Source organism: Sphaeramia orbicularis, chromosome 16 (assembly GCF_902148855.1).
Source record: "Sphaeramia orbicularis chromosome 16, fSphaOr1.1, whole genome shotgun sequence".
Taxonomy (NCBI): domain Eukaryota; kingdom Metazoa; phylum Chordata; class Actinopteri; order Kurtiformes; family Apogonidae; genus Sphaeramia; species Sphaeramia orbicularis.
In genome coordinates this window covers 46,593,143-46,620,485 of record NC_043972.1, presented here as the reverse complement: position 1 = coordinate 46,620,485, position 27,343 = coordinate 46,593,143, and the positions used below count along the sequence as shown (strand labels likewise).

Below are 27,343 nucleotides of genomic sequence, written 5' to 3'. Positions count from 1 at the left end.
TTGATCAAAGGCTTATTAATAGTTTTTAGTTTCTTTCTTTTTGTAAAGGGGTAGTTATTGCCATCATAGTAGTTGCAGTACTGCACATTAACACTAGATGGCGCCCGCTAGAACAACAAAGAACAAGAAGAGGAGGAGGAGGAAGCTGAGGTTGGATATTTCCTCTTCTCCAGTTCTTCAAGTAAAAATCTGCGCATCACAAGGCTGTGAAAGGTAAGTAACTGTTGTACTGAAACAGTCTGGTTCAGGTGACAGATGACCGGAATGTTTTATGAACTCCTGAATCTGTCATTTACTGACGAATTAGTTTGGACACTTATTAGTGTGTGTTTTGCAGAAATAATGCATTTATATGGAATATCACTTTAGAAACAATCGACATCATGATTATGAAAGAGAAGTGTGTTTACAGTGAGAAAAATACGTGTTATTATTTAGGAGTGTGTCATCTGCTGTATTGAACATGTCTTCTATTAGAAAAGGCTGAGTGCTGCCCCAGGCCAAAACATCCCATCACACTGGGCATCACATTTCACTGACACAGTTAAAGTTTATGGACAGAACTAAGAGGAAAATAGGGCAGAATCTCCTAATGTTCTCTAATTGTTCAGATATGAGTTTGTGTTTTTCATGACGGTGGTTTGTGTTGGAGTCAGTTCAGTGCAGAGAACCTCGGTTCTGTTTCAGCATTAGTTTTGGTGTGTCACTGTTGGACACGCCCCCTGCGCTGTTCCCATGGTTCCCACTTCCCAGAAGCCTTATTTACACTGCAGGTTTTGTTTTTTTAAAGAACAGCACAGTTTACAATACAAAAATAGCTTTTTTTCATATCAAATATACAAAAGAGAAACATTTGCAATAGAAGACATTATATAAGTGCTTAATTACAGTCATGTATCAAAAGAAAGGAGAGAAGAAAAAGAGGAGAGGATAGATAGGAAAAAGAAAAAGAAGTATGCCAACTCATACTGGGGGGGTGTCAAAGTTCAGATGAATATATTAAGGTAAGTACAGATTTCAACAATTTTGATTGCCTTTCGCTTTTCAAAGTATTTAATTGAGAGCATGTATTGTTTGAAATTATTCTAAAATGCAGTAAAGCATGGCTTTTTTGCTGAGTATTTACAACAATGAATGTTTATTTACACTGTGTCAGCCCTGACTGACAGACAGCTGTGACACATGGTCCCTGAAGGCGAGGCCTCTTCCCTAACTACTTCAATCTACTTCAGGAGAACAGAGAAATATGTTTGTCTTCTCGTGGTGGCAAAAACAGGAACAAAGTTTGTTCTGCCCAAGATATTTAATGATTCACAAGAAATCCAAGTGGTGAACTAGGTATTGACCACATCCCACAACAATGGAATACATGTAAACAGTACTGCTTGTGCAGTGACAGTATCAGTATAAACCACCTTAGTGTGATTACTTCATTAGGAATAAAATTGATTTTAGAGATGGATTCATAATTTCATATTAATGTAAAAACAACCTGATTTTACAATATTATATAAACTTAATTTTCCTAATTATACGGCCCCTAATTATAGACTCTTAGAATCATCCAAATCATCTAAAATTGTCACGTAACTTTTTAAAATGTTATTTCTGTCTCCATATAACTCGGTGTATTTCAGTTTGGTAAATGATGATATAACAGTTTTGAGTAGCTCATGTAGTTTATTTTTAAGTCAAGTAAACCAGAATAACTGAAACTAAGTGAAGTCATTTATCAATTAAAGTGAAATGCAGCTTTAGCTTAATGGACTGCTTTTCATCAGAAATTATGGGCAGCATCAGGTCCTGCAAAGTATTGTAAAAAAAAAAAAAAAAATATATATATATATATATATATATATATATATATATATATATATATATATTTAAAATGTATTTTTGTGAAGAACTCAGTATGTGTGTGTAGTTGCCAAACTCTGTAAATCCTCTTGTTTTCTTCAGTTTCCAGGAGTTGACAGGATGTCTGTGACCGTGGCAAAAGCAAACGGGGTCACCGTCTTCACGTTGACCTCTGACCCCAACAGTGCTTGTCCTCCACTGTGTCAGATCCTCAAGGGTCTCTGCTACAGCCCTGTGTGCTGCTCTGTGTCTCAGCCCCTTCGGAGGCTCCAGGGAACGTCTCAGTCAGTCCTGGGGGTAAGTCACACACTACAAATACACAAAGCATGAGTGAAAGGTTTACTGGAGCTTCATGTTATTTTCTTTTTACATGAAAGTAATGGAATTAAAATAAAATAAAATGTTTTTACATAAACAGTAAAAGCACCTTGAAATCATGAGACAAAGTGGTCCAGCAGCTTTACTTCCCATTTAACTTTAAGACTGCTAACTGAAGTTGTAAGTGGTTTTGACATAAAATAATAATATACAGGGTGTCCATAAAGTTTCTCTACAATTTAAAACATTTATTACAAAAGCAAATGAATAGACAAATCTGTGATGCATATTCAGTCAAAAGGTCAAAGGTCAACACTTGTAGTACTTGATCTCTCATTGAAGATAAATGGACCAATGATTCAATTGCACATGATTCCACACATTCACACAGGCTTTGTATTTGATTTTGTTTCAAGAAACCATGATACACATGGAGTCTTTTCTTGAGGAGTAATCATTTTTTCATTTAACAGAACCTATTTCATCAACAGGGTACCTGAAATACACAAATGCAATATGATTAAAAATTCATAAATCACTGAGAACATAGAACAAATCTGATTAACATTTCTCATCAATTGCTTTTGTAATAATGTTTTTAAATTGTAAACAGACTTTGTGGACACCCTGTAGTTCATGTTTTTCCTTTTGCAGGCTTTGCAGATCATGATTGGGGCGCTTCACATTGGGCTTGGAGCCATCCTCTGCTCCAGTGGTGGAGCCTTGTCCTTTAAAATGGAAATTACCGGGTATCCATTTTGGCTCGGAGCACTGGTAAGCAAGCTGATGCTGTATTTTTATTTTGATTCTTTATCTGAATTTGTAATTTGAAGTGAAACCATCATCAATCTTTTGAAATCTTTTTTCCAGTTCATTTTCTTTGGAATCATGTGCATTTTATCCGAGAAGCTCCCCAGTCCATGTCTGGTGAGTGGTTCAACTGTATAACATGCTCATATTACCTGAAAAGGACATTTTGTTGTTGTTTATTGACATTAATATTTGTATTTCTCACTTGTGAAGGTACCAGACATGAGAATGGCATGGATTCATGAAATTAGACAAACAGCAGTTTTCACACAAGACTCAGGGTGCTTTCACTCCTGCCTTGGTCAGCATGTTCATATGTTCATACATGTTCAGTTTCCTGGACCATGGACCAAACAGCTGGTCTGGTCAAACCAAAAAAGGTGGTCTCATACTGGATCAACCCAAACCATGGTTCTGTTAATTTACGAGCTGCAAAAACACTTTTGAAACAATTCTAGAACAACACAAAAGAGTGCAATTAACAACACACCAACATCAGACACATGTCCACCTGAAAACCAGTCAGTGTCAAGTACAGGAAGACTGAGCATGTGTGGATGATAGGTAGGCTGTAGGTACAGCACAACAAATATAACAGTAAAAACACAAAATTATTTTAGACTTTCCGGTTTGAAAATGCTCTTACACACTCCAGTATTGCATACTGTGTTCCATTTTTTTTAACAGTGATGGATGATACACACTGTCATTAAATAATCTATATCATAATACTGGAAGGGTCTCAGAGCGTCTGTATGTGTATCGACACGATTCTGACAAATTTAGACCTTTTTAACTGGCTAATTTGGTACCTACAATTGAGGAATAGTCCCATCTCCACATTAAATATCTCGGCAAGTTGATGGGACCGATATTTTCAGAGATATTAGTCATTTTGGAATACAATAGCCTTACAATCACAGAAGCGCAGTAGCACGCTGTATGACGGGAAATTAAGTTAAAGACAGGAACGCCACATTTACTCCCTCAGTCCTGACGTATCAGTGTTAACACTGGGGCCTGCAGCCTGGGCCGCCATTAATGGGGGTAAACATGACAAATTCATAAGGCCCAGCTTTCCCAGGGGGCCCATGTAGGAGTGGAGTGGGCCCAGAGAGTTGGAGGACTAGTAAAGTATTTTCAGTGTCAGTTTTACTTGGATACTCACGGACCACTACCACCCCCCCCACCCCACCCCCCGCCCCCGCTCTGACAATCACAGATCTTAGCTTGGTGGTGATTTAGTCTGTTCTGAGTTTATGGATGTAGCACGAGAAAGAAAAGTACGGTTTGACAAGAACACCAGAACAAACATGAGAAAAGGATTTACAAAACCAAAATGTACCAGTTAATTTGTTCTCATATTGTGGCCGTTCTACACTGATGAGGTAGCCTTAGAATAGAACAGAATAGAATAGAATAGAAAGTGTTTTTCTCCACACTAGAAATGCAAACGTGTATTTGCCAATATCAGTATCACCAAATAAGATGTCATTTCGCTGATGGCAGAAATATTGTTCGTTTATATCAGAGGCTTGGTAGTTTTTTGTTTTGCCTTTTTTGCTTTTGTTTTTAGTTCTTTCCTATTTCTTGTGAATAAACTGACAAGTCCTGTATTTCAGGTCATCACCAATGTGATTCTGAACCTGGCAGGAGTTGCTTTTGCCATTACATCCATTGTCCTGTACAGCACCAACACTGGCAACTATGATGACTACTCCGACAGCTATCAATTATGGGTGTGTGATTAATGTGTTATTTAATGCATTAGTATCCTATCCATCTTTACGTACAGTTTCTAGACCTTAAGTCATATATTTTTGTGCGGCCCCACAATCCTTGGAGTTTCTAACCTCCTGTTGGAAACTTGTTTGATCTTTCATTTAACGTAGATCTGCAGATCAAGTGTCATTAACCCATAAAGACCCACTGCTACTTTTGTGGCACTTCCAATATATACATATATATATATATATTTATATATTTATATATTTATATATAATGGTAGGATATATATGGTTGGCCTTCAGTTTTGTTGCTATAAACTTGTTTGCTGTATTGTGTTTAAATGTGTCTGTTCAGTGTCCAAACTGCAAACAAAGTAACATTAGTCGACTCAGTTCCACTCGTTCCAACCTGATAATTTATACTGAATTGAGGAACCAATTAAAGATAACTTTGCAGTCCCCGGTGAGGAATGACCGCAGAACCTTCAGCCCAACACACATGCAGCTGTTAGTCATGTGAGTGTCACCTAAGAAAGCTGACTGGGAACTTTAAGGGACGGCTGAAAAGTTAGAATGAGGAAGTACAAATTTAGTAATGCTTGGTTGGAGAAAAGATCATTTTGGACCTGGTTGACACAAGTGGAGGGGAATGTGTGTGAAATTCACTGCACCTTGTGCATTAAATCAGTTGATCTCAGAACGACGGGAATCAAGGCATTGGAGTAAATAAATACATCTTCCTAAATTCTTGGCATCACAAATTTTTTCCAGTATGGCTGTGAAATGGGCATTAAATTCTGTTCAAAGTAGTCTTAAAAAGGTCTTAAAAAGTCTTAAATTTATCTTGTAGACACCTGTAGGAACCCTGTTAAAGTCACCTTCTATCAGCTGTTCGGTTTACATGTCAAGCCCTTCCTTACATTTACAGATACAGGATTCTTGTGGTTCACTGGGTACCAGGTTAGGCCATGTACTAACTCTGAGGTTGCAGCTGAAATGACTCTGGTAGGTGACTGTGGTTGTTGTGTTCCACCAGATGATGGTGAGAAGCATCAACATTGTCCTGATCATCCTGTCAGACCTGGAGCTCTGTATCGTCGTCAGTGTGGTTTTCCTGGGCATCAAAGCTCTGAAGAAGAGAGGAAGTGGAGAAACCAAGGTAAAGGAAGAAAAATAGAAATGAATTACTTACTGTTCCTTTAATGGACATTAGGCCTGTAACGGTACAGAAAATTTTAGGTTTGGTACGTTTTCAGTTTTGAAAGACAGGGTTCAGTTTTTTCAGTTCGGCACGGGAAGAAACAAAACCCCTCAAAATGTCTTTAATGCATTTATTATGAATTTTTGAATACTTTTCCCCCAATTTTTGGAGACAATAGAATATAGGAAAACAGGAATAATATAATTCTGCTGCTATAAATCAAATAGAAAATAAAATAAATAAAATATTACTAAATGTATTTTAAACATTAGTATTGCACTTTTCCCTGAAAGGCAGTTTTGAACAAACAACAAAAATCAAATCACAGTTCTGTCGGTTCACATTCTGCATAAAAATAACACCAACAAAATTTCACATGAAGTGCAACATTAAGAAGAGGGCAAACTCGTATTCTCTTTTAACAAACTGAAGAGCAACATTGACAACAAAATTAACCAAATTATTTATTTTAGGATAGATAACAAACTGTTTAGGACACTGTGTGTGTGTGTGTGTGTGTGTGTGTGTGTGTGTGTGTGTGTGTGCGTGCATGCATGCATGCGTGTGTGTGTGTGCGTGCGTGCATGTGTGTGTGTGTGTGCAGGGTGCGATTTCTCTAAAACACATAGGGTTTTTTTTTTTTTTTTGGTCTGGGGGGGCATTAATACACGTCGGTTTGCTGTCCATAACTAACACTGGCAGGAAAGGAAAGTGAAACTTTACATACTTTCAACGTCCAACTCCTGGGTTCTATTCTTCTATTATACATCTGTCATTATACATATTATACATCTATCTCCTGTGGGAGACCGACAGACAGACAGACAGAGTAAGTGTAAGTGTTTCAGAACTACTGGACATAGGCGGTTGTCTTTCACCTGAACCCGAAGTGATCCCAAACGTGACTGTAATGATGGAGGAGGGTCTTCAGTCTCTTCCTTCCAGGTTGACATCATATTTGTTTGTTTTTTTTACCTTATATCAGCTGATCTTTCGTATTTCAGGTCAATGTGTGCTCCTTCAATATGTTCGTGAGGAACTTGCGCAGATTTAAAGTTCCGCATCGACCAACGTCTTTCATTACTTTGTTATGACCCTGGGTCATAATTTGTTTATTTACATGTATATATGTATATATGTTTCTGTTTAGTGTGTGTGTTCTCCCCCGTCCTGTAGGTGTGCTGTGCCCTTTTTGTGTCTGTTTGTTTTGCAGGAAGCTGATGGAGCGTGATTGCCCGGCCCCTTTAAAACTGACCCTTGATCCAACTGCTCTCTCTCTCTCTTGCCTCCTGCCAGCTTCCAACCATATGTTCCTGTGTGTGATCGTCAGTCTTCATGCTTTCGTGTGATACTTTGTTTGTATATAGTTGTAAATAGAGTTTTTGTAAATTGATCCTTTTTCTGGTAGGGGAGGTTGGCTTTTATTGTTTCACCTTTTCTCCTGTTTTTGGTTAGGGAGTTTAGGTAAGTTTTATGTATTTTATTTCTTGCATTTATTTTGGATTAGGTAATTTAGTTTGAACCTTGTGGAAGACTTTTTGTTTGTTGTTTTAGCTGAACTCTCTTCTAACCCTCCTTTAGTTGCTAAAAAATAAATATTGTGAACCTTAGTTTTTGATTGACGTGTGTGCTTGGGAGCTGGAAGGGGACAAAGTGTGAGCACATTATGTTCGCCCTGGTAAACACCCTGGGCATAACAACTTTTTCTTTTCTCTCAACATACTGTGTCGTTTCAGTACAGCTGTGTACCAAACCGATTAGGTGCGTACTGAAACGGTTCAGTTTGGTATGTGTACCGTTACAGGCCTAATGGACATGTGTAAACATTATGTCCATCTTCTTTGCCTTTGAAAAAATTAAAATCATCAATAATTGCTTTCCATAAAATGTCAGACTCTTCCTTTATTGTACGTTTTACTGATATTCTCTCTTTTAGGAAACTGAAAATCCGGAGTTCTACAAACCACTGCTGAAAGACATCCCCAGTAACCCTGCAGTCTAAATCAAATCTGCTTTATTATGGGCTGTAACACTGTGCATTTATACTTTATAAATTCAGTCAGTACTGCCTCTGTCTTTTCCTGCAGACTTCTTTGCGCTTTAAGATTTATGAGGGTAGAAATGTGCACCTTATCAAATTTGTTTTCTATTTTTGTCTGTTTCCCGTGATAACAAATGATTTTTACAAAATACAGAGAGGAACGGGCTTGAAGGAGGGAATCCAGTTGTTTTTCATAGTGGGGCTTTGCCACATATGTGTTGATAATATCTAGTTTAAATGTGGATAAATGAATGTATTATTACTATATTACTGTATAAGACAATATAGAATATTATATGTATTTATATTATATATATGTGTTTTTGCTTGTTTTTTGTTTTGTGTCTGTTTGTTTGTTTGTTTTAGTTTTTATTAATATCTGGTGTTAATATCTGGTAGGATAAGTTGTAAATGGGTATTGTCACATTGGTGTATATAGGAAAAAGGATGTGTGATATTGTTATACCATTATTATTATTGTTGTTATTATTATTATTATCATTATTACATTTATTTGTTTGTTTGTTTGCTTATCAATCATTTTTGTACCAGTACTTATATATATTTATTTTTATATATATTTTGTTGGTTGATTTTTGTTTTGATTTCACTGTCTACATGCTCGAAATAAAGATTTCATTCATTCATTCGTAACTTCATGTCAAGCCATATGCCTTTTTTATTCAACATGTTTGTGCATGAATTATATGTATTCTATGGAAAAACAAGAGTTCTGCTAGCATGTTCTTTAAAATACTTACGCTAAGAAATATATGTATCATAATATTGACTGTTTCTTTTACTGTTGTTGCTCTTTAACAGCCTTGTTACACTCTAATGTGTCGTTGAATTGCCTTCTACTTTGATAACGTTACGCATTATTTCGATAAACTTCTGCAACATCACATTTATTTCCATCATTATTATTTCATCACATAATATTACTGAACCTAGATCTGACCAACTAAAGAACCCCCAGATCATATCACTGCTCCCACAGGCTTTTACTGTAGGCACTAGGCATGATGGGTATTCATGTCATCCACCTCTTCTCACCCTGATGCGTCCATCACTCTGGAACAGGGTCAGTCTGGACTCATCAGACCACATGACCTTTGTCAGCTGAAACAGTCTGAGCTTCATGCTCTGTATCAAACTGATGGTTGTTCAAGAAATGAGAACCTACTCAATTCATCAGTTAAAGGGTTAAAGAACTGAAACATATTAATTACTGCAGGAATTACCCAGTGGAAGGATCTGAACTATTTGTTTTATCAAATCCAGGTGTGGACTTCTGGCCCAGCTGTGAATCCTACAGGAAGATCAACTTTCCAGATGCAGCATTTTCCTCAAAACTTACAGCCTGTGTGTATTTTCCCTTCTGATGCCTGATCTTTGCTCAGTTATCAACATGTAAATCCTATGTAATCCAGTCCTTAAGACAGCTGGTAATAGTTTAAAACAGGGGTGTCAAACATGCCCACCACAGGTTCCAGTCTGGCCCGTGAGATGAACTCATGACATGCAAAAATTACACTAAGATATTAAGGCAAGACAAGGTAGGTTTAATTCTATAGCACATTTCATGTACAAGACAATTCCAAGTGCTTTACATAAAACATTAAAAGCATTACAGCAGGGAAGCAATGAGAAAAAAAAACATGAATAGAAAAACAGATAAAAACTTTAAGCTTAAAAGAAACAGTGAAGATCTCTCTATTCAAATGCAGCTGAGAACAGGTGGGTCTTTAACCTGGATTTAAATAAACTGAGCGTTTCAGCTGATCTGTGGTTTTCTGGAAGTTTGTTCCAGACATGTGGAGCATAGAAGCTGAACGCAGCTTCTCCGGGTCTGGTTCTGACTCTGGGAACTGACAACAGACCGGATCCAGATGACCTGAGGGGTCTGGGGGGTTCATAGTGGTTCAGGAGGTCCCTCATTAACAATCATTTTAGTTCAGGTTCCACATTCAGACCAATTCAATCTCAAGTGGGTCAGATCAGTAAAATACTATTATAACAACCTGTAAATACTCACAACTCCACTTTTATCTCTCTGTAAATGTAAACATTTCCATGTAACTTTCCTGTATTTACACTAAAACAAACCATCAGAAAAAATGTGAATAACCTGAAATGCCTCAGAGAAGTGGAATTGTTCAAATATTCTGCCTGTTACTAAATGTTTTGTGGATTTGTGTATAATATTGTTGCACTTATTTTTCTTAAGAAATTTTAGGTTCTTCATGTTGTTTACATTGTTTTAGAGGATAGATTGTAGATTGTAGATTATTATTTTCTTGGTCCGGTCCACTTCAGACCGAGTTTGGCTGAATGTGGCCCCTGAACTGAAAGGAGTTTGACCCCCATGGTTTAAAATGTGGGTCTGAGCGGTGGTGGTTCTTACTAATGTTTAAGACGCTTTTGTTTCATGAAGGTTCAAGGACGACATTCACCAGGAAAAGTCAGCTCTTCCAGCTCACTATAACCAGTTGGGTGTTAACTTACATGGATATTATTTGCTGAACGCTTGAGCTTTACACAATGTCTCTGATATGTGTGGAACTTCCCAACCTCTGTCTTTGCTTTAACCCTTGGCCTGTCTTTCTTTCTTTCTTTCTTTCTTTCTTTCTTTCTTTCTTTCTTTCTTTCTTTCTTTCTTTCTTTCTTTCTTTCCCTGCAGGTGTGTTGCAATGTAAGTTTCTTATCTATGTATATTTGTATACTGTTTTTGCTTTTTAACACTTCCTGTTTCCCTCTGTCCTCACAGGTTTGTACAAATATCTACATATTACAGCTGACAGATCACAGTGGATCTACAAATACAAAAGACATTTAGTAACAGACAGAAAATTGTTAAAATTACACTTAATTTTCTTTAGACATTTCAGTTTATTCTTTTTTTTTTTTTTTGTTAAAGAATTTGAGTTTTTTGAGTTGTCATTATCTATGGGCATAATGTTTTTTTTTTTTTTTTTTTTGCATTAAACCAAGAAAAACATTTTGAATTATTATGTATATGTTATTTTTTTCTATTATTTTACTTGAGATCACATTAGGCTGTATGTTATGTGGCCCCTGAACAAAAATGAATTGGACAACATTGACTGTTAATATCTTCAGTCATTTTTATATTTTGTAAATTCATCCCATGGGCCTGACTGGAACCTTTGGGGGGCCGGTTTTGGCCCCCACGGCCGCATATTTGAAACCCCTGATCTGAAGTAAAGTGGGTTGATCAAAGGCTTATTAATAGTTTTTAGTTTTGTTTTCTTTTTGTAAAGGGGTAGTTATTGCCATCATAGTAGTTGCAGTACTGCACATTAACACTAGATGGCGCCCGCTAGAACAACAAAGAACAAGAAGAGGAGGAGGAGGAAGCTGAGGTTGGATATTTCCTCTTCTCCAGTTCTTCAAGTAAAAATCTGCGCATCACAAGGCTGTGAAAGGTAAGTAACTGTTGTACTGAAACAGTCTGGTTCAGGTGACAGATGACCGGAATGTTTTATGAACTCCTGAATCTGTCATTTACTGACTAGAGTTAGTTTGGACACTTATTAGTGTATGTTTTGCAGAAATAATGCATTTATATGGAATATCACTTTAGAAACAATCGACATCATGATTATGAAAGAGAAGTGTGTTTACAGTGAGAAAAATATGTTATTATTTAGGAGTGTGTCATCTGCTGTATTGAACATGTCTTCTATTAGAAAAGGCTGAGTGCTGCCCCAGGCCAAAACATCCCATCACACTGGGCATCACATTTCACTGACACAGTTAAAGTTTATGGACAGAACTAAGAGGAAAATAGGGCAAAATCTCCTCATGTTCTGTAATTGTTCAGATATGAGTTTGTATTTTTCATGACGGTGGTTTGTGTTGGAGTCTGTTCAGGGCCGGACTGAGACTCGTTTTCAGCCCTGGAGTTTCATACCTCAGACCGGCCCACTTTAGATCACGACCGATTATTATTAAAATCATGTAATTATAACCTTACATATTAGGTCTACACACTGTTCTGCAAAGCCTGAGACAAACAGCAGTAGAGAGACTGATTTTTTTCACAGTAAGTCAGGAACTTGCGGTTTGTTCCATCTTTGCTGTTAAAAACCTTTTGGTATAGTGATATTAGGGGTTTGACGAGGATGATAAGAAAAAAATGTCTGTATATCCTGTGACTGAGGGCGACAAAAGTAATCAAAGCTAACAACAGACTCCTTTGTGCCTAGTGGTTCAGGGTTGTGCTGCTGAGCTGCTCCTCTGTCATCAGTAGACTCTGCTCTCCCTTTCACACTTCCTCCAGTTTCTCTAGACCAGGGGTCACCAACCTTTTCTCCTCTGTGGGCTACTTTTACCTAATGAAGTTGCCGGAGGGCTACTCTAATTTAGCAACATTTGTTTACATAGTTATTTTTCATACATATACATATTTTGTATCATACGTTTGTAACATTGTGCTCTTCACTTATTTTATTTATTTATATATCTTTGTTTTAACATTTACAATACTTAAAAAGCGTTAATATGAAACTATTATTTTACTTTAATTAAGAAAATCAAAAGTAGAAAAAAACAAATACAAGCATTTGCATGCTGTATTCCTAAATATTTTAATACTGTCAAAAATTATGAAATGGAACAATCCTGCATATTTTTATAGAATTACTAAAAACAAATAATACACACCTGTATGTGCATTTTTAATACTTTGAAATTGTGAAAAGGAACGTTGTCACTCACACAATAAAACTTCACTAGCATGTGCTGCTGTTTTTCTGAAGGATTTGACCTTTTCTAAATTCACGTATGCTGTCAAAACATATTAATTAAAACCAGAACTTTGTGCACATAAATCCACCATCCCCGTCACTTCTACAGTCATCACACTGGAGTCAAACACAGAGGCACCTGTTCAGGTCCGACTCCAGCTGTCTGAGCGCATGTGCAGATAGTGTACATATGTTTGCGCTGGTCCAGGATGTGACCCACTTTACTGATGCCTCTGTTGAAGCGCTGGTCTTGGTCAGTTTAGTGAACATGGACTGTTGTTTATGGACTTTAGTTTTCAGCTCTTTTACCTTCTCTACACGGAGGCTGATTCCCACTGGAGAATCTCCAGAACAGTTGCTGTGAACTTTGGAGAAATTCCGCTCCACGTTGCATCTTTTACCGACTTCCAGAACGTGCCACAGATCAGACACACACACACACACACACACACACACACACACACACACACACTCGTCTTTCACATTTGTTAAACAGAAATCCGTGTCTCATCGTTGGTGAAAATAACTCCCTGACTATATTCAGCCCACATTGTTGCGGGGCTAAACCCACTACCTGCCAGGCATCTGGCTCATCCTGGGCCCCGCCCCTCTCCAATGACAGGCAGCAAACGAGCGCTAAAGTTTGATTGACAGCTAGTTGACCATTTCATCTCGGGAGGGGGGGGACAGGACACTTTTAATTTTGATTGGGTGGAAATTTAGACCTGTTCTACCAAATGACGAATCAACTTTGTGTTCTTATATTAGTGACCCTTGGCGAACCACCGGTAGATCGCGAGCAACGTGTTGGAGAACCCTGAACTAGTTCTATTTTTGGAGCAGGCCTGCGGGCGACTCGCGTGGTCCCTGCGGGCGACCTGGTGCCCGCGGGCACCGTGTTGGTGAGCCCTGCCCTAGACTCACCTGCACCTGTATCACAATAAAAAATAATATCTACAGACATTTTGACTTACTTAACCAATTCAGATATTTACATTGGCAAAATATGCAGGCTTATTTGATGTTACTTCATGCTATTGCCTTTCAGTTGTGGGCTTTGTGTATTTACTGTCTCACTTTTAATAATAAAAATTAAAACAGGTCAGGACTATCGTTTGGGTCTAGAAAGTGGTTTTACTGGAACTAATGCTTGTTCACACAGTCTGTTCCAACAGCTCACCTTTTCCTTCCATCCTGACAGGAGTAATCCCACTATTGGCTCCTGGCTCTGCTTCTGACACTAAAGCACATTTTTAAAATGGTCCTAATTCTCAGCACAAATCTTCTATTTTGCAAAGCCTTGGTGTCAGTTTCATTCATGTAGTGCTGAATCCTGGAGCATCTCAGAGCACCTTTCATACTGAACAGACCTACACCATACTCTTCATTGGAGCCTATTTATTCTAATAATCTTCCCTCTCTGAGCAGTCCTACCTGCCCACTCTGGACTTGTGGGCTCATGGCTGGTGCCTGCTGCTGGATCTGCTTTCTGACTCTGAGGAGCTACAAGACAAAGTTTCCCAGTTATGTGGCGTCGCATCATACTATTATTTAAATTACATAACATTATGTTACACGCCACAATGCCACACAATTCATTGACTCGATAATTAACTAACTTGAAAGGTGGTTTACCCGGTTCATCGTCCTCATTAGTTGTTTCCAATCAGGAGGACGTTTTTGTGAAAAAGTTGCAGATTTTGGCACATTTGGCTGTGTTTGCTTCAAGAGTTTTCCTCTTTTTAATTCTTGCCTTCTCCACACCACCCTTGCTCTTTCTATTATCCATGTTTCAAACAGCAAACACAGCTGACCATCGACAGCCTACAGAGCACAGATCGTATATGCTCCACAGATACAGTACAGAGCTACTAACTGTATGCAAGGACATGTTATGCCAAGGTGTGTCTGCAAAAAACAGGAAGAAAAACAACAGCTTGCTGGTAGAGGGGGTGGTGGCCCAGGAACAGTGGCTGCAGATTACGTGATCAACCCAGTGCTTTGACTGAACACCCCCCACCCCACCCACCCCAAAAAAAAAAAAAAAAAAAAAACACATATATATATATATATATATATATATATATATATATATATATATATATATATATAAATATATATATATATTTAAAGTGAAGTCCGGCCCTCGCGGCCTATATATTATACCAGCCCACCGGGAATTGTCCCGGTCCTCCCAATTAGCCAGTCCGGGCCTGAGTCTGTTTAGTGCAGAGAACCTCGGTTCTGTTTCAGCATCAGTTTTGGTGTGTCACTGTTGGACACGCCCCCTGCGTTGTTCACATGGTTCCCACTTCCTAGAATCCTTATTACCTCTGCCAGGAGGTATTGTGATTGCTTTGCATTGTGTGTTTGCGTGCGTGTTTGTTTGTTTGTTAGCAAGATAACTCAAAACATTATGGATGGATTTTCATGAAATTTTCAGGAAATGTTTATACTGGCACAAGGAAGAAATTATTACATTTTGGTGGTGATGGGGGTGGGGGGTCAGATCTGTCTGTCGGAGGTCTTCGCTCTCTGAGTGCTTTTCTTATTTACACTGCAATAGCCCTGACTGACAGACAGCTGTGACACATGGTCCCTGAAGGCGGGGCCTCTTCCCTAACTACTTCAATCTACTTCAGGAGAACAGAGAAATATGTTTGTCTTCTCGTGGTGGCAAAAACAGGAACAAAGTTCGTTCTGTCCAAGACATTTCATGCTTCACGAGAAACCCAAGTGCTGAACTCGGCATTGACCACGTCCCACAACAATGGAATACATGTAAACAGTACTCCTTGTGCAGTGACTGTATCAGTATAAACCCCCTTAGTGTGATTACTTCATTAGGAATAAAATTGATTTTTAAAGATAGATTCATGATTTCATATTAACATAAAAACAACCTGATTATACAGTATTATATAAACATAATTTTCCTAGTTATACAGCCCATAAGTATAGACTCTTAGAATCATCCAAATCATCTAAAATTGTCACTAAACTTTTTTAAATGTTATTTCTGTCTCCATATAACTCGGTGTTTTTCAGTTTGGTAAATGATGATATCACAGTTTTGTGTAGCGCATGTAGTTTATTTTTAAGTCAAGTAAACCACATTAACTCAAACTAAGTGAAGTAATTTATCAATTAAAATTAGAGGTCGACCGATTATCGGTGCCGATATTTGTAAATTTGACGTATATCCGTATCGGCCTTTTTTTAATCCGACGGGCAATATCAAGAAATCAATTTAAAACTGGGTTATTTGGGCTCAGACGCAGCCACGCCTCTCTCTCTCCTGCCTACTGTCTCCAGCACTATCCACCCCGCGCCCTCTGATTGGTTGATGCAGAAGCTGTCCTCACACACACAACAACACAGCTTCATCTCAAGTTGTCAGAAATCGACGCATGTGGTCAGAGCCCCATAGTGGCACTATTTGACGTGGGGGGGTACCCCTTCGGGGTACACACCGCGGAGAGGGAAAATTTTCTCGTGTGAGAAGCTCCGGAGAGAAAACACATGTATCGAAGGTAAACGCAGACAACTCTTCCGAAATTGTACTAAACATCCCAGTGCTCTACATCTCACAACTACTACTAACATTACAGTGAGCAGCAGAATAACGTCAGAGCAGAGTAAACATTAGCGGCAGCTCTGCTAACTCATATTACCTCCTGACATGTCTGTGAATTACTTAAAAGAAGACTGCTGATTATATGGAGATGGAAACAGTCCGTGATAGAAAAGCACGTGTGTGGGATTAAGAGAGAGCGCGTAAAAAACTCAGTTCACTTGTTTTAGGGAAGCACGCTGAGGTGGAGTCTGATGAGCTTTTACCAGAACATTAGTTCGTCAATCTGGCTCTAAACGCACTGCAGACTATGTATTAGTAATGGAGAAAAATGTATGTAATGTGGAGAATAGTGTGTGTTTGTGTTAAAGTCACATGAAAAACTCTACAACTCACGACTACTAGTGTTGCTGTGAGCTTTCTAGTCCTATGATCTGAAAATTAGAGTGAAGATGAGAGAGTAAAATTCAGAAGTGATTTATCTGAACATGGTGGAACATTTTAAATACTGTGGGCTCATTAAAGCCCTAAAGGCTGTTTGTGTTCTGTCAGGAGTTTAATTGCACTCATAGCAACTATTATACTTTTTTATGTAGCTTTTATTATATTAATCATTAATAATGTAGCAACATAGTTTTGAATGTGTAGGAAAGGAACCCAATTTATATAAGAAAGGAGCGTTGATTTATTGATTAATTTAATTACAGATTTCTAACTGAAGCTTAAACTTAAATCAACCCAAACCAATAATTTGGAAACCTTTCAAAGTTAGTGGGCCGTTGACTCTACAGGGAATCCGAGTGTGAAGAGGCAGTGCACAAATAACTGAAGCAGCGGATTTGTACACACATAAAGAATTTATTGACTAAACTAAGACATACAAATAAAACAAAGACAGGAGACAAATATGACAATAGGGAGCAGGAGATTATGGACATGAGAAAAGTAGACTAAATTGGCAGATGGCTATATTACAGATATTATAACTTTAGTGAGGTGAAGTTGAGGTAACTCTACTTAAAGTGGAAAGCTGGCCCTGAAGGAGGCCGGAGCGCTCGCGCCGAGAAGTTTGAGAGCTGGGAAAGATGAAAAAGCGCTCACCGAAGTTTTAGAGCCAAGGAGATGGAACAGCTCTGATGAGAAGTTGATTCCATATTCTTTAATAGTTTTGCCGGGAACCAACCCGGCACGCCCTCCTCATGCATATTGATGAGTCATCGATACCTTTGGGCGTTGCTTTCTTTGTCCGTTTTGGCGCCAGTCCAGCCCACCTCGCAGGTCATTTGCATGCTCCCAAAAGTGTCACGTTTCTCTTTCTTTGGGAGAGAGATAGGACTCTTTGCAAACTTGTAAGAAACACCTGTCTCCGTCCTTAAATAAGATCACCCAAACTTTATACATCAACTGTGACCTCACTCAGCATCAGTAAGATGGTAGCACTTTTATCAGACATGTTATAGACAGTGTTACTCTTACTTTCAACAGACATGAACAGGACATAACATATAAAGTCAGAGGCCAGGCAAATGGGCTCTTGCATAGGTATGCATAAAAGGGTTAACATGCTGAGTACAATCAACGTTAACACATTACTGTGACACTATTAACATGGTAACAGATAAGGATTTTGTTATTCAGTCTCTGTTCTTAGGTTTACCTCCACCTCTGGATAAGCAAACATAATAAGACACAGATGTTGAAATTAAGGAGGTGAAAGTGTAAACACCCAGTTCCTGTGTTCCTTAACTCATCATGGCAGGGAAGATGGCTCTGATGAGAAACAGATGACAATGGGCTTAGGTTTTGTTGTCTCAGGTCCATTCCTTGGGCCCATTTGTCACCATAAATGTTGCTTGCAAATGGTGTCCTTCCTTTGACCTGATACCAGCCAATCAACACGGCTTTTCTGGAATTTGGTCATGGCAAGAAAAGTCAAAATGCGTTATTTTTTATAGTTCTGTGTTTGTTCTGTTCACTCACTCCACCTCGTCATGACGCTACAAATGACAGGGTCCCTGCTATCGCATGGTAAAATATAGAATTTAATAATGAAATCAACTTAAGGCTTCCCAAATGCTGTAATAAATTAAGCATGATGAGTTGAGCAGATGCCAGCATGTGGCACAAGAGTGTACAAGAGTTGCTGCTGAGCTGGTTAACTCCCTGTATAGAGGGAATGCACATATGTCACTTCCCCCCTGGGCCACGCCCCTCTAAGTCAGACTGAGTGGCAAAAACAAACCGGCTCAACATGACGGAGCATAGCAGTGACTACAGCGAGACCGGGAAAAATGTGGAATATAACATGAAATTAAAGACAATTGCACTGGACATGGATCCATACAAGCTACCAAACAACAAGTGGTCTGGGTCATTCCAGAATTGGAGGACATTTGGGCTTCAAAATTCTTGAAAAATAAACCTTCACTTTTCTAATTTTCCATTATATATTCATCAATAATAGGTAATAAACTATCAAAGGCTTGATTGGCTCAGCTTACACATCAATGGTACAATTTTTATTACATGATTTATGTGGTGTTTGTAATACTTGGTGCAACCCTGTTACCAACACTAAGGAACCTGAAAAAAGTGCATTAATTAATTTCTTAAATGTAATTCCTTTTCCATTAAGTAAAGAAAGTAACATTCTCTCTGAATAACCATTTGGTTTCACATATGACTTGATTTAAATTAATTTTAGCAACTTTCAAAATCTGTCTCGGCCAACTTTTCAATATTGGCATGTTTCACTTTAACAATTTCAGTATTTATTTTACAATATTTACTCTGACACATGTTGCATATAATTACATAAACTCTTTAAAGGGCAATGGGTTGAACACTTTTGAGCTGAGAAAGTAATTTATGATTATTTTCAATTAAAAAGATATGGTAACAGGGTTGAAATTAGGGTAACAGGGTTGTATGAAGTAACAGCTACATTATTTCTGATTATAGATCATTATATAAAAGTGACAAATGCTCAAGACACCAAAGTATTATTTGAATAACTTAATACTTTCTGTCAGCACTGTTTCTCAAATAACAACCCCCCCCCCCCCCAAAAAAAACAACAACAAAAAAAAACAATAATAATAATAATGGGGGGGCTTATTTCAAGAAATTTTTCTGATTCAACTTTAGCCCTGCTTTTCTGATGCAACAAGATGTTCTAAGCACTCCTGTGTATTTTTTTTTTTTTTAATTTTCATCCAAAAACCACCCCCTACCCCGAAAATTACTTTTTCAGCCCTGAAAACATGGGGTTTTTGGAAACTTTCAAACCTTCTTCACTTTTGATGAAGTACAATGTAACAATCTGCTCATGCTGGGCCTTAAATGTTTTTTGTGAGACATGTCATGTCTTCAGAGTGCTTTGCACTAAAAAAGGTGTAGTGTCAAGGGTCAAATTATAGGTCAAAGGTCACCCAAATGGTCCAAATGCATATTTGATGGAATGAAGCTGTTAATGTGGGTTCTTCCAAATGTTGGGCTCAGGTTCTCTCCTCAGAACACATCTACTGACCACAGACAACTGCCATTCAATAAGACACATTAAACACAACTATTTACTCATGTATTCTCCATACAGACATGTCAAAAAGAACAAACGGTAGTTTCACATGACTTTGACATTTACATGTATATGTCCTGTTGTGGGTGGTGCAGTGGATAGACCTGGTGCCTCACAGACAGAAGGTCCTGGGTTCAATTCTAACACCAGTCGATGGGGGTGGGACCTTTTTGTGTGAAGTTTGCATGTTCTCTCTGGGTACTCTGGCTCCTCCCACCATCCAAACACATGCTCTGATAGGTTAACTGGTTAATCTAAATCACCCATAGGTGTGAATGTGACAGTGGTTGTCTCTATATGTTCAGTCTGTGATGAACTGGCGAAATGTCCAGGGTGAACCCCGCCTTCGCCCATAAGTAGCTGGGATAGGCTCCAAGAGACCCCTGTGACCCTAGTGAGGAGAAAGTGGGTTCAGAAAATGAATGAATGAATGAAGTGTTGGTGATTCCTTCCTAAATGTGTGCTAGTGTTTCCCGTCACACTAATGGCGGCAAATTCAAATGTAAAGTACATGTTTTAATATTTAGTCTCTAATGTGTCTTTAAAGGGCCAAAGGCCTTGGGGGATCCCATCAGGAAACCAGAGGGAACAGAACTTAGGACAGATTTGATAAAATGTCAGAATGGTATGAATTTTTGAAAAAAACTAGGCATTTTGGTGACCTTTAACCTACAACATGACCTTGACATTAGACTTTTCACTGTACAAAGTACTCTTACGATACAATATGGCACTTATAAGATCATTAAATGGCCCATCATGAACAGATTTCTACACTGCACCGGACAAAAGAGTGAAGAAGCTGGGAAAGTGGTAATTTTCAGAGTTAAAAAAGTAATTTTCAGGCTAGGGGGGTTTGGATGAAAATTTCAAAAAAATTACACGGGAGTGCTTAGAACATCTTGTTGCATCAGAAAATCAGGGCTAATATGGTATTTGATATTAAGCCCCCCCCCATTATTAACCCTTCAGGTAACGTTCTCCTGGCTTTACTCCTCTTATGAGCCTCTCTCCACTTTTTTCGTTGGGCATGCTGTCCTCTCTCACTGCGGTCTTTTTGAAGCAACTTCTTTCCTGTTTCTCCATCTTTCCTTCATTTGTCTTTCTTTTAGTAAACACTGTTGTCTCCTCTGTACATCAGCATCACGCTTGGCACGGTGGCATCTCTGCTTTTCAGCAGCACTCAATGGTGGGCCACACTGTAAGAAAAAAAATTATCTAACTTAATTTAATGTCCCCTATTATGAATTGTAACTCACTGTTTATATATAGTTTGATTTATGTCAAGTTAATAATCCCATCAAGGTAGTTGCTGCAACCATAATCCATTTGGACTACCATTAGGAAATAAAAGGAAACAATACAGTCTGGAAAATTCAGGAATGTGTTTACAATATGTAGATTAACTAAATTCTATCTCAGATAATGTAAATTATTGACTGGAACCATAAATAATAGTTTGTAAAGTCTGAGTAAACTGGAGGAGATGCAACCCCATTAATGTAGTACAACCCTGTTACTCTAATAACGGTAACAGGGTTGTGAGTAACAGGGTTGTAAATCCAGACTAATGTTAGCTTTTTCTCAGGCATAGAAGCTAGCTACTTAGCTAGCTGTTACTGCTGACCAAGAGGACACACTTACTTATGTAAATAAGTAAAGAAAAAATCAAAAAGAATTTGTCTTATCCTATTAATATGGGTAACAGGGTTGAGTGAGGTAGAGTGAGACATTCAACCAAGGCTCACAATCTTATGAAAATGTGAAAAATAGAAGAGAGGACATACCTTTGCTCTACCCATTCTTTTGGAAGACTGTTTGATGATGTCAATTTCAGCATATCATGTGATTCACTGCTTTCTTCTTCTTCTACCATGCAAAAAGGTTATGGGTAACAGGGTTGAGTGCATGTTGTGGGACACAGGTTCCATGCATAATAATTATTATTTAAAATATTATGTTTATTTAAAAAAATGTTCCCGCAATTACAAGAGACACCAATGAAACTAGTCATACCAAAAAAAAGGGATTTAAATTTCATTTTAACTGTTTTATTTGAGATTCAATTTGGTCATCAGGGGGTTGGGACAAGTGAAAAATGGCAATTTAGGGGGTACTCCAGACTTATTTGGTATTTTTAAAACTATTTACAAACATTCTTTTCTCCCAGTTTTTTTAGATTTGGTCTCAGGACGAGTAAATTTACACAGAAACTCCATGTTTTAGTATTTTGTACATGGATTATTTAAAATTTGATGGGTGGGACGTCAAATGTCCTCCAATTCTGGAATGACCCGTCTACGAACATTGATATGTGGCCAGAAATCACGTATCCTGACATTTATATGAACCTGATTTCAACGCCGGGAAAATACCCAATGCAAAGGCTGAAAGCATACAAAAGCCAAAGAGTTGTTGACATCCTCGTCATCGTTAATTAGAGGATTACAGCTGGTGAGCGCTTTCAATTCCACATACTATTGTTTTTGAGGTTTTATGTCAGTGCAGACGTATTTTCTTGGTGGTGAGAAGACCCAGCAGTAGTGCTCACAGTTCACTACTGATTTACTGGAGTTGAACCCTTAGTATTGACCCAAGTGAGTGGATGATCTACTGGTACTGTGGAGATTTAAGTAGAGTTAACATCAAATACTCGATACAACACAGCTACAACAGCTTTGTGCTAGAGTACCCCCTTATTTGGAAAACTAGCTTAGCCTCAGTTTAAACTAGTTTACAAATTATGTAGAGCACAAGATTCATAATCACACAATTGAAGACAAAAACGTTTCAGTTATGAAATATAGAACTAAATTACAGATGCTAACATTAAGAGCTTTACTAAGAAGTTACGTTAGCCAAAACAATATGTAATTTAAGGTATGATTTTACGCAAGAATACAGCATAAATTAACGTTACCTGACACGAGATGTCAACCACAAATCCAGGTTTCGTTGCCTGGATTCCACTTATTTCTACAAATTGCAGCGATCCATCTGCTTCTTCTGTCTTTGGCTTTAGGTAGCCGCTAAAATGATAGCTCTGAGTGCTTTTTAAACCTATTTGTGCAATCAATGGCACAACAGCTCTTCCCGATTTTTTTAGATTGTTCTAAAGTTTTCGCAGTATTCAAGCCAAAGCTGCTACTCATCTCCCTCTTTCTGCCACTCAGTGGACGTAACCGCGGTGACTTCCGCTAGCGGTGGCATCACGTGCATACCCTCTATTTTTGTTGTGTTTAAACTTAATACAAAGATAAGTCATTATAGTTATATTTAAATTTTACTTTATTTACTGTGAAAAAATTTCAGGGAGCTATTTGTTTAAGCTTTTATTCAACTTTATAAGAGATGCTTCTGAGTCTAGGAAATCCATGCACTTCTGGAGCTATTATTTTCTATTTGTTTGATTAAATAAACAAGCTTTAGGCATTTAAACGAATTTCAGTGTTTGCATTATTCAAAATTTTTTGCGCCAATTTTTACACTTTTACTGCAAATGAATATCGGCTCCAAATATCGGTTATCGACCTCCTCTAACTACTAATAAGTGGTATCAGCCCTGAAAAACCCATATCGGTCGATCTCTAATTAAAATGAAAAGTAACTTTAGCTTAATGGACCGCTTTTCATCAGAAATTATGGGCAACATCAGGTCCTGCAAAGTATTATTAAAAAAAAAAAACAACCTAATTTAAAATGTATTTTCTGTGAAGAACTCAGTATGTGTGTGTAGTTGCCAAACTCTGTAAATCCTCTTGTTTCCTTCAGTTTCCAGGAGTTGACAGGATGTCTGTGACCATGGCAAAAGCAGACGGGGTCACCGTCTTCACGTTGACCTCTGACCCCAACAGTGCTTGTCCTCCACTGTGTCAGATCCTCAAGGGTCTCTGCTGCAGCCCTGTGTGCTGCTCTGTGTCTCAGCCCCTTCGGAGGCTCCAGGGAACGTCTCAGTCAGTCCTGGGGGTCAGTCACACACTACAAATACACAAAGCATGAGTGAAAGGTTTACTGGAGATTCATGTTATTTTCTTTTTAAAAGAAAATAATGAAATGAAAATAAAATAAACTGTTTTTACATAAACAGTAAAAGCACCCTGAAATCATGAGACAAAGTGGTCCAACAGCTTTACTTCTCATTTAACTTTAATACTGCTAACTTAAGTTGTAAGTGGTTTTGACATAAAATAATAATATTCAGGGTGTCCATAAAATCTCTCTACAATTTAAAAAATTTTGTTACAAAAGCAAATGAATAGATAAATCTGTGACACATAGTCACTCAAAAGGTCAAAGGTCAACACTTGTAGTACTTGATCTCTCGTTGAAGAAAAATGGACCAATGATTCGATTGCACATGATTCCACACATTCACACAGGCTTTGTATTTGATTTTGTTTCAATAAACCATGATACACATGGAGTCTTTTCTTGAGGAGTAATCATTTTTTCATTTAACAGAACCTATTTCATCAACAGGGTACCTGAAATACACAAATGCAATATGATTAAAAATTCATAAACCACTGAGAACATAGAACAAATCTGATTAACATTTCTCATCAGTTGCTTTTGTAATAATGTTTTTAAATTGTAAACAGACTTTGTGGACACCCTGTAGTTCATGTTTTTCCTTTTGCAGGCTTTGCAGATCATGATTGGGGCGCTTCACATCGGGCTTGGAGCCATCCTCTGCTCTGGTGGTGGATTGTTGACCTTTGGAATGCAATATATCGGGTATCCATTTTGGCTCGGAGCACTGGTAAGCAAGCTGATGCTGTATTTTTATTTTGATTCTTTATTTGAATTTGTAATTTGAAGTGAAACCATCATCAATCTTTTGAAATCTTTTTTCCAGTTCATTTTCTTTGGAATCATGTGCATTTTATCCGAGAAGTTCCCCAGTCCATGTCTGGTGAGTGGTTCAACTGTATAACATGCTCATATTACCTGAAAAGGACATTTTGTTGTTGTTTATTGACATTAATATTTGTATTTCTCACTTGTATCATCACATATGAAGGCACCAGACATGAGAATGGCATGGATTCATGAAATTAGACAAACAGCAGTTTTCACACAAGACTCAGGGTGCTTTCACTCCTGCCTTGGTCAGCATGTTCATATGTTCATAAATGTTCAGTTTCCTGGACCATGGACCAAACAGGTGGTCTGGTTAAACCAAAAAAGGTGGTCTCATACTGGATCAACCCAAACCATGGTTCTGTTAATTTACGAGCTGCAAAAACACTTTTGAAACAATTCTAGAACAACACAATGAGTGCAATTAACAACACACCAACATCAGACACATGTCCACCTGAAAACCAGTCAGTGTCAAGTACAGGAAGACTGAGCATGTGTGGATGATAGTTAGGCCGTAGGTACAGCACAACAAATATAACAGTAAAAACACAAAATTATTTTAGACTTTCCGGTTTGAAAATGCTCTTACACACTCCAGTATTGCATACTGTGTTCCATTTTTTTAACAGTGATGGATGATACACACTGTCATTAAAGCTATACCTACCGATGTGGCATTTCTCACAGCACTTAGTAAAAATTTCAACATGAACAACCCGCCTCCCTCCAAAGCCCCGCCCGCTTCCCTCTGCCTGAGCTCTGACGTTCTCCTCCTCCCACCTGATGCATGCGGTGGAAGTGGAGGTGGAGGTCCAGTTCGCTTCGGCATGTCCGCAGACCCCTCCCTCAGTAATCAGACACATCATCCACCTGCCGTGGCTCCTGTTTCATCAGTAGACCCTGTATTTAAGGTTCTGGTCTGTGCAGGGCTGGGTCAGTGTCTTCACTGCACCTCATCAGCTGGAAGATGAGGTGCCCAGGGGATGGGTGCGCACACTGTGATTGCGCAGCCTCCGCAAATTTTCCGTGGACATTTGAAGTTTCATAGTCATACATTTATCATTCTACATAATCCTACATCGTGTGACACCAAGTACATGTACGTGTATGAGTCATAAAAGCTGAGCTTTGTGCAGACCTATCTGTGGAGTCCAGTACACCAGACTACTGGACTTTTATCTCCATCCTTTATTCACCGGGCTCCTGTTTGTTCCCCTTAGTTGTTGTTTCTGTTAATAAATCCATTTTTTCCCTTCCACATGTGCATTTCAGTCCTATCCAAACACATCCTAGACAGGAGACTGAGGTCAGTGACAGGAGGAGCAGCGCCAGTGAAGCGTCAGATACAGAGGTACCCATATTGGATGCAGGATGACGGTAATGGATGATTGACAGGAGGCTCAGCCAGGCTTGGCCAATTATTTCATTTGGGCCAAATAAAATGATTGGTCAGAATTTTATCAGAAATATGAGCAATATATGAGAATTGAACATTTTTTAGTTTCAATACCTGGTGGATTTCTTTCACATTTTAGTTTGACACACGCTTATTAGGAGCATTTTAATATGACAAAAGAAAAGTGTAAAAATGCCACATCATACAGTATAGCTTTAAATAATCTATATCATAATACTGGAAGGGTCTCAGAGCGTCTGTGTGTGTATCGGCACAATTCTGACAAATTTAGACCTTTTGAACTGGCTAATTTGGTACCTACAATTGAGGAATAGTCCCGTCTCCACATTAAATATCTCGGCAAGTTGATGGGACCAATATTTTCGGAGATATTAGTCATTTTGGAATACAATAGCCTTACAATCATGGAAGCGCAGTAGCACGCTGTATGACGGGAAAGACAGGAACGCCACATTTACTCCCTCAGTCCTGACATATTGGTGTTAACACTGGGGCCTGCAGCCTGGGCCACCGTTGAGGGAGGGTGAACATGACAAATTCATAAGGCCCAGCATTCCCAGGGGTGGGGTTGGCCCGGAGAGTTAGAGGACTAGTAAAGTGTTTTCAGTGTCAGTTTCACTTTTACAATCACGGACCGCTGTCCCCCCCTGCTCTGACAATGACGGATCTTAGCTTGGTGGTGATTTAGTCTGTTCTGAGTTTATAGATGTAGTACGAGAAAAAAAAGTACGGTTTGACAAGAACACCAGAACAAACATGACAAAAGGATTTACAAAACCAAAATGTACCAGTTAATATGTTCTCATATTGTGGCTGTTCTACACTGATGACATATCCTTAGAATAGAATAGAATAGAATAGAATAGAATAGAATAGAATAGAATAGAATAGAATAGAATAGAATAGAATAGAATAGAATAGAAAGTGTTCTGCTCCATACTAGAAATGCTAGCATGTGTATTAGCCAATATCAGTATCACCATATAAGACAATGTTTTCAACCTTGGGGTCGGGACCCCACATGGGGTCACCTGGAATTCAAACGGGGTCTCCTGAAATTTTTAGTAATTGATAAAAATATTTTTGAAAAAAAACGTACTAACAAAAAAGATGTGGTGAGTTGAGAGAGAATCGCAAAACATAAAAGAGATGACAAACTGTGAAGCTGAAACTGAAGCACTGT

At 38.3% G+C, this 27,343-nt stretch overlaps 2 protein-coding genes across 2 annotated transcripts in view; both read left to right on the top strand.

Moving 5' to 3' along the window:
* The first annotated feature begins 118 nt into the window (after window positions 1-118).
* Window positions 119-8,171, top strand: LOC115435644 (membrane-spanning 4-domains subfamily A member 15-like). Its single transcript, XM_030158214.1, has 7 exons — window positions 119-213; window positions 1,960-2,154; window positions 2,830-2,949; window positions 3,046-3,102; window positions 4,608-4,724; window positions 5,749-5,871; window positions 7,850-8,171. Exons 2-7 carry the CDS (start codon window positions 1,978-1,980, stop codon window positions 7,913-7,915), a joined length of 660 nt encoding a protein of 219 aa, XP_030014074.1. The 5' UTR covers window positions 119-213; window positions 1,960-1,977; the 3' UTR covers window positions 7,916-8,171.
* Window positions 8,172-11,308: 3,137 nt separating this feature from the next.
* The window catches only part of LOC115435643 (membrane-spanning 4-domains subfamily A member 8-like), a 24,192-nt gene continuing 8,157 nt past the window's right edge, over window positions 11,309-27,343 (top strand). The window contains exons 1-4 of the mRNA XM_030158213.1: window positions 11,309-11,403; window positions 23,649-23,843; window positions 24,520-24,639; window positions 24,736-24,792. Of these exons, the coding sequence (XP_030014073.1) occupies window positions 23,667-23,843; window positions 24,520-24,639; window positions 24,736-24,792 (354 nt within the window). The 5' untranslated portion in view covers window positions 11,309-11,403; window positions 23,649-23,666. The remainder of the gene's footprint in view (window positions 11,404-23,648; window positions 23,844-24,519; window positions 24,640-24,735; window positions 24,793-27,343) is intronic.

Bases quoted from the DNA above. Each gene is read 5' to 3' on its own strand.
- LOC115435644 (XM_030158214.1), top strand. From the start codon at position 1,978: ATGTCTGTGACCGTGGCAAAAGCAAACGGGGTCACCGTCTTCACGTTG. The intron at 2,950-3,045 runs GTAAGCAAGCTG...TCTTTTTTCCAG, and splicing joins CATTTTGGCTCGGAGCACTG to TTCATTTTCTTTGGAATCAT. The intron at 4,725-5,748 runs GTGTGTGATTAA...GTGTTCCACCAG, and splicing joins CCGACAGCTATCAATTATGG to ATGATGGTGAGAAGCATCAA.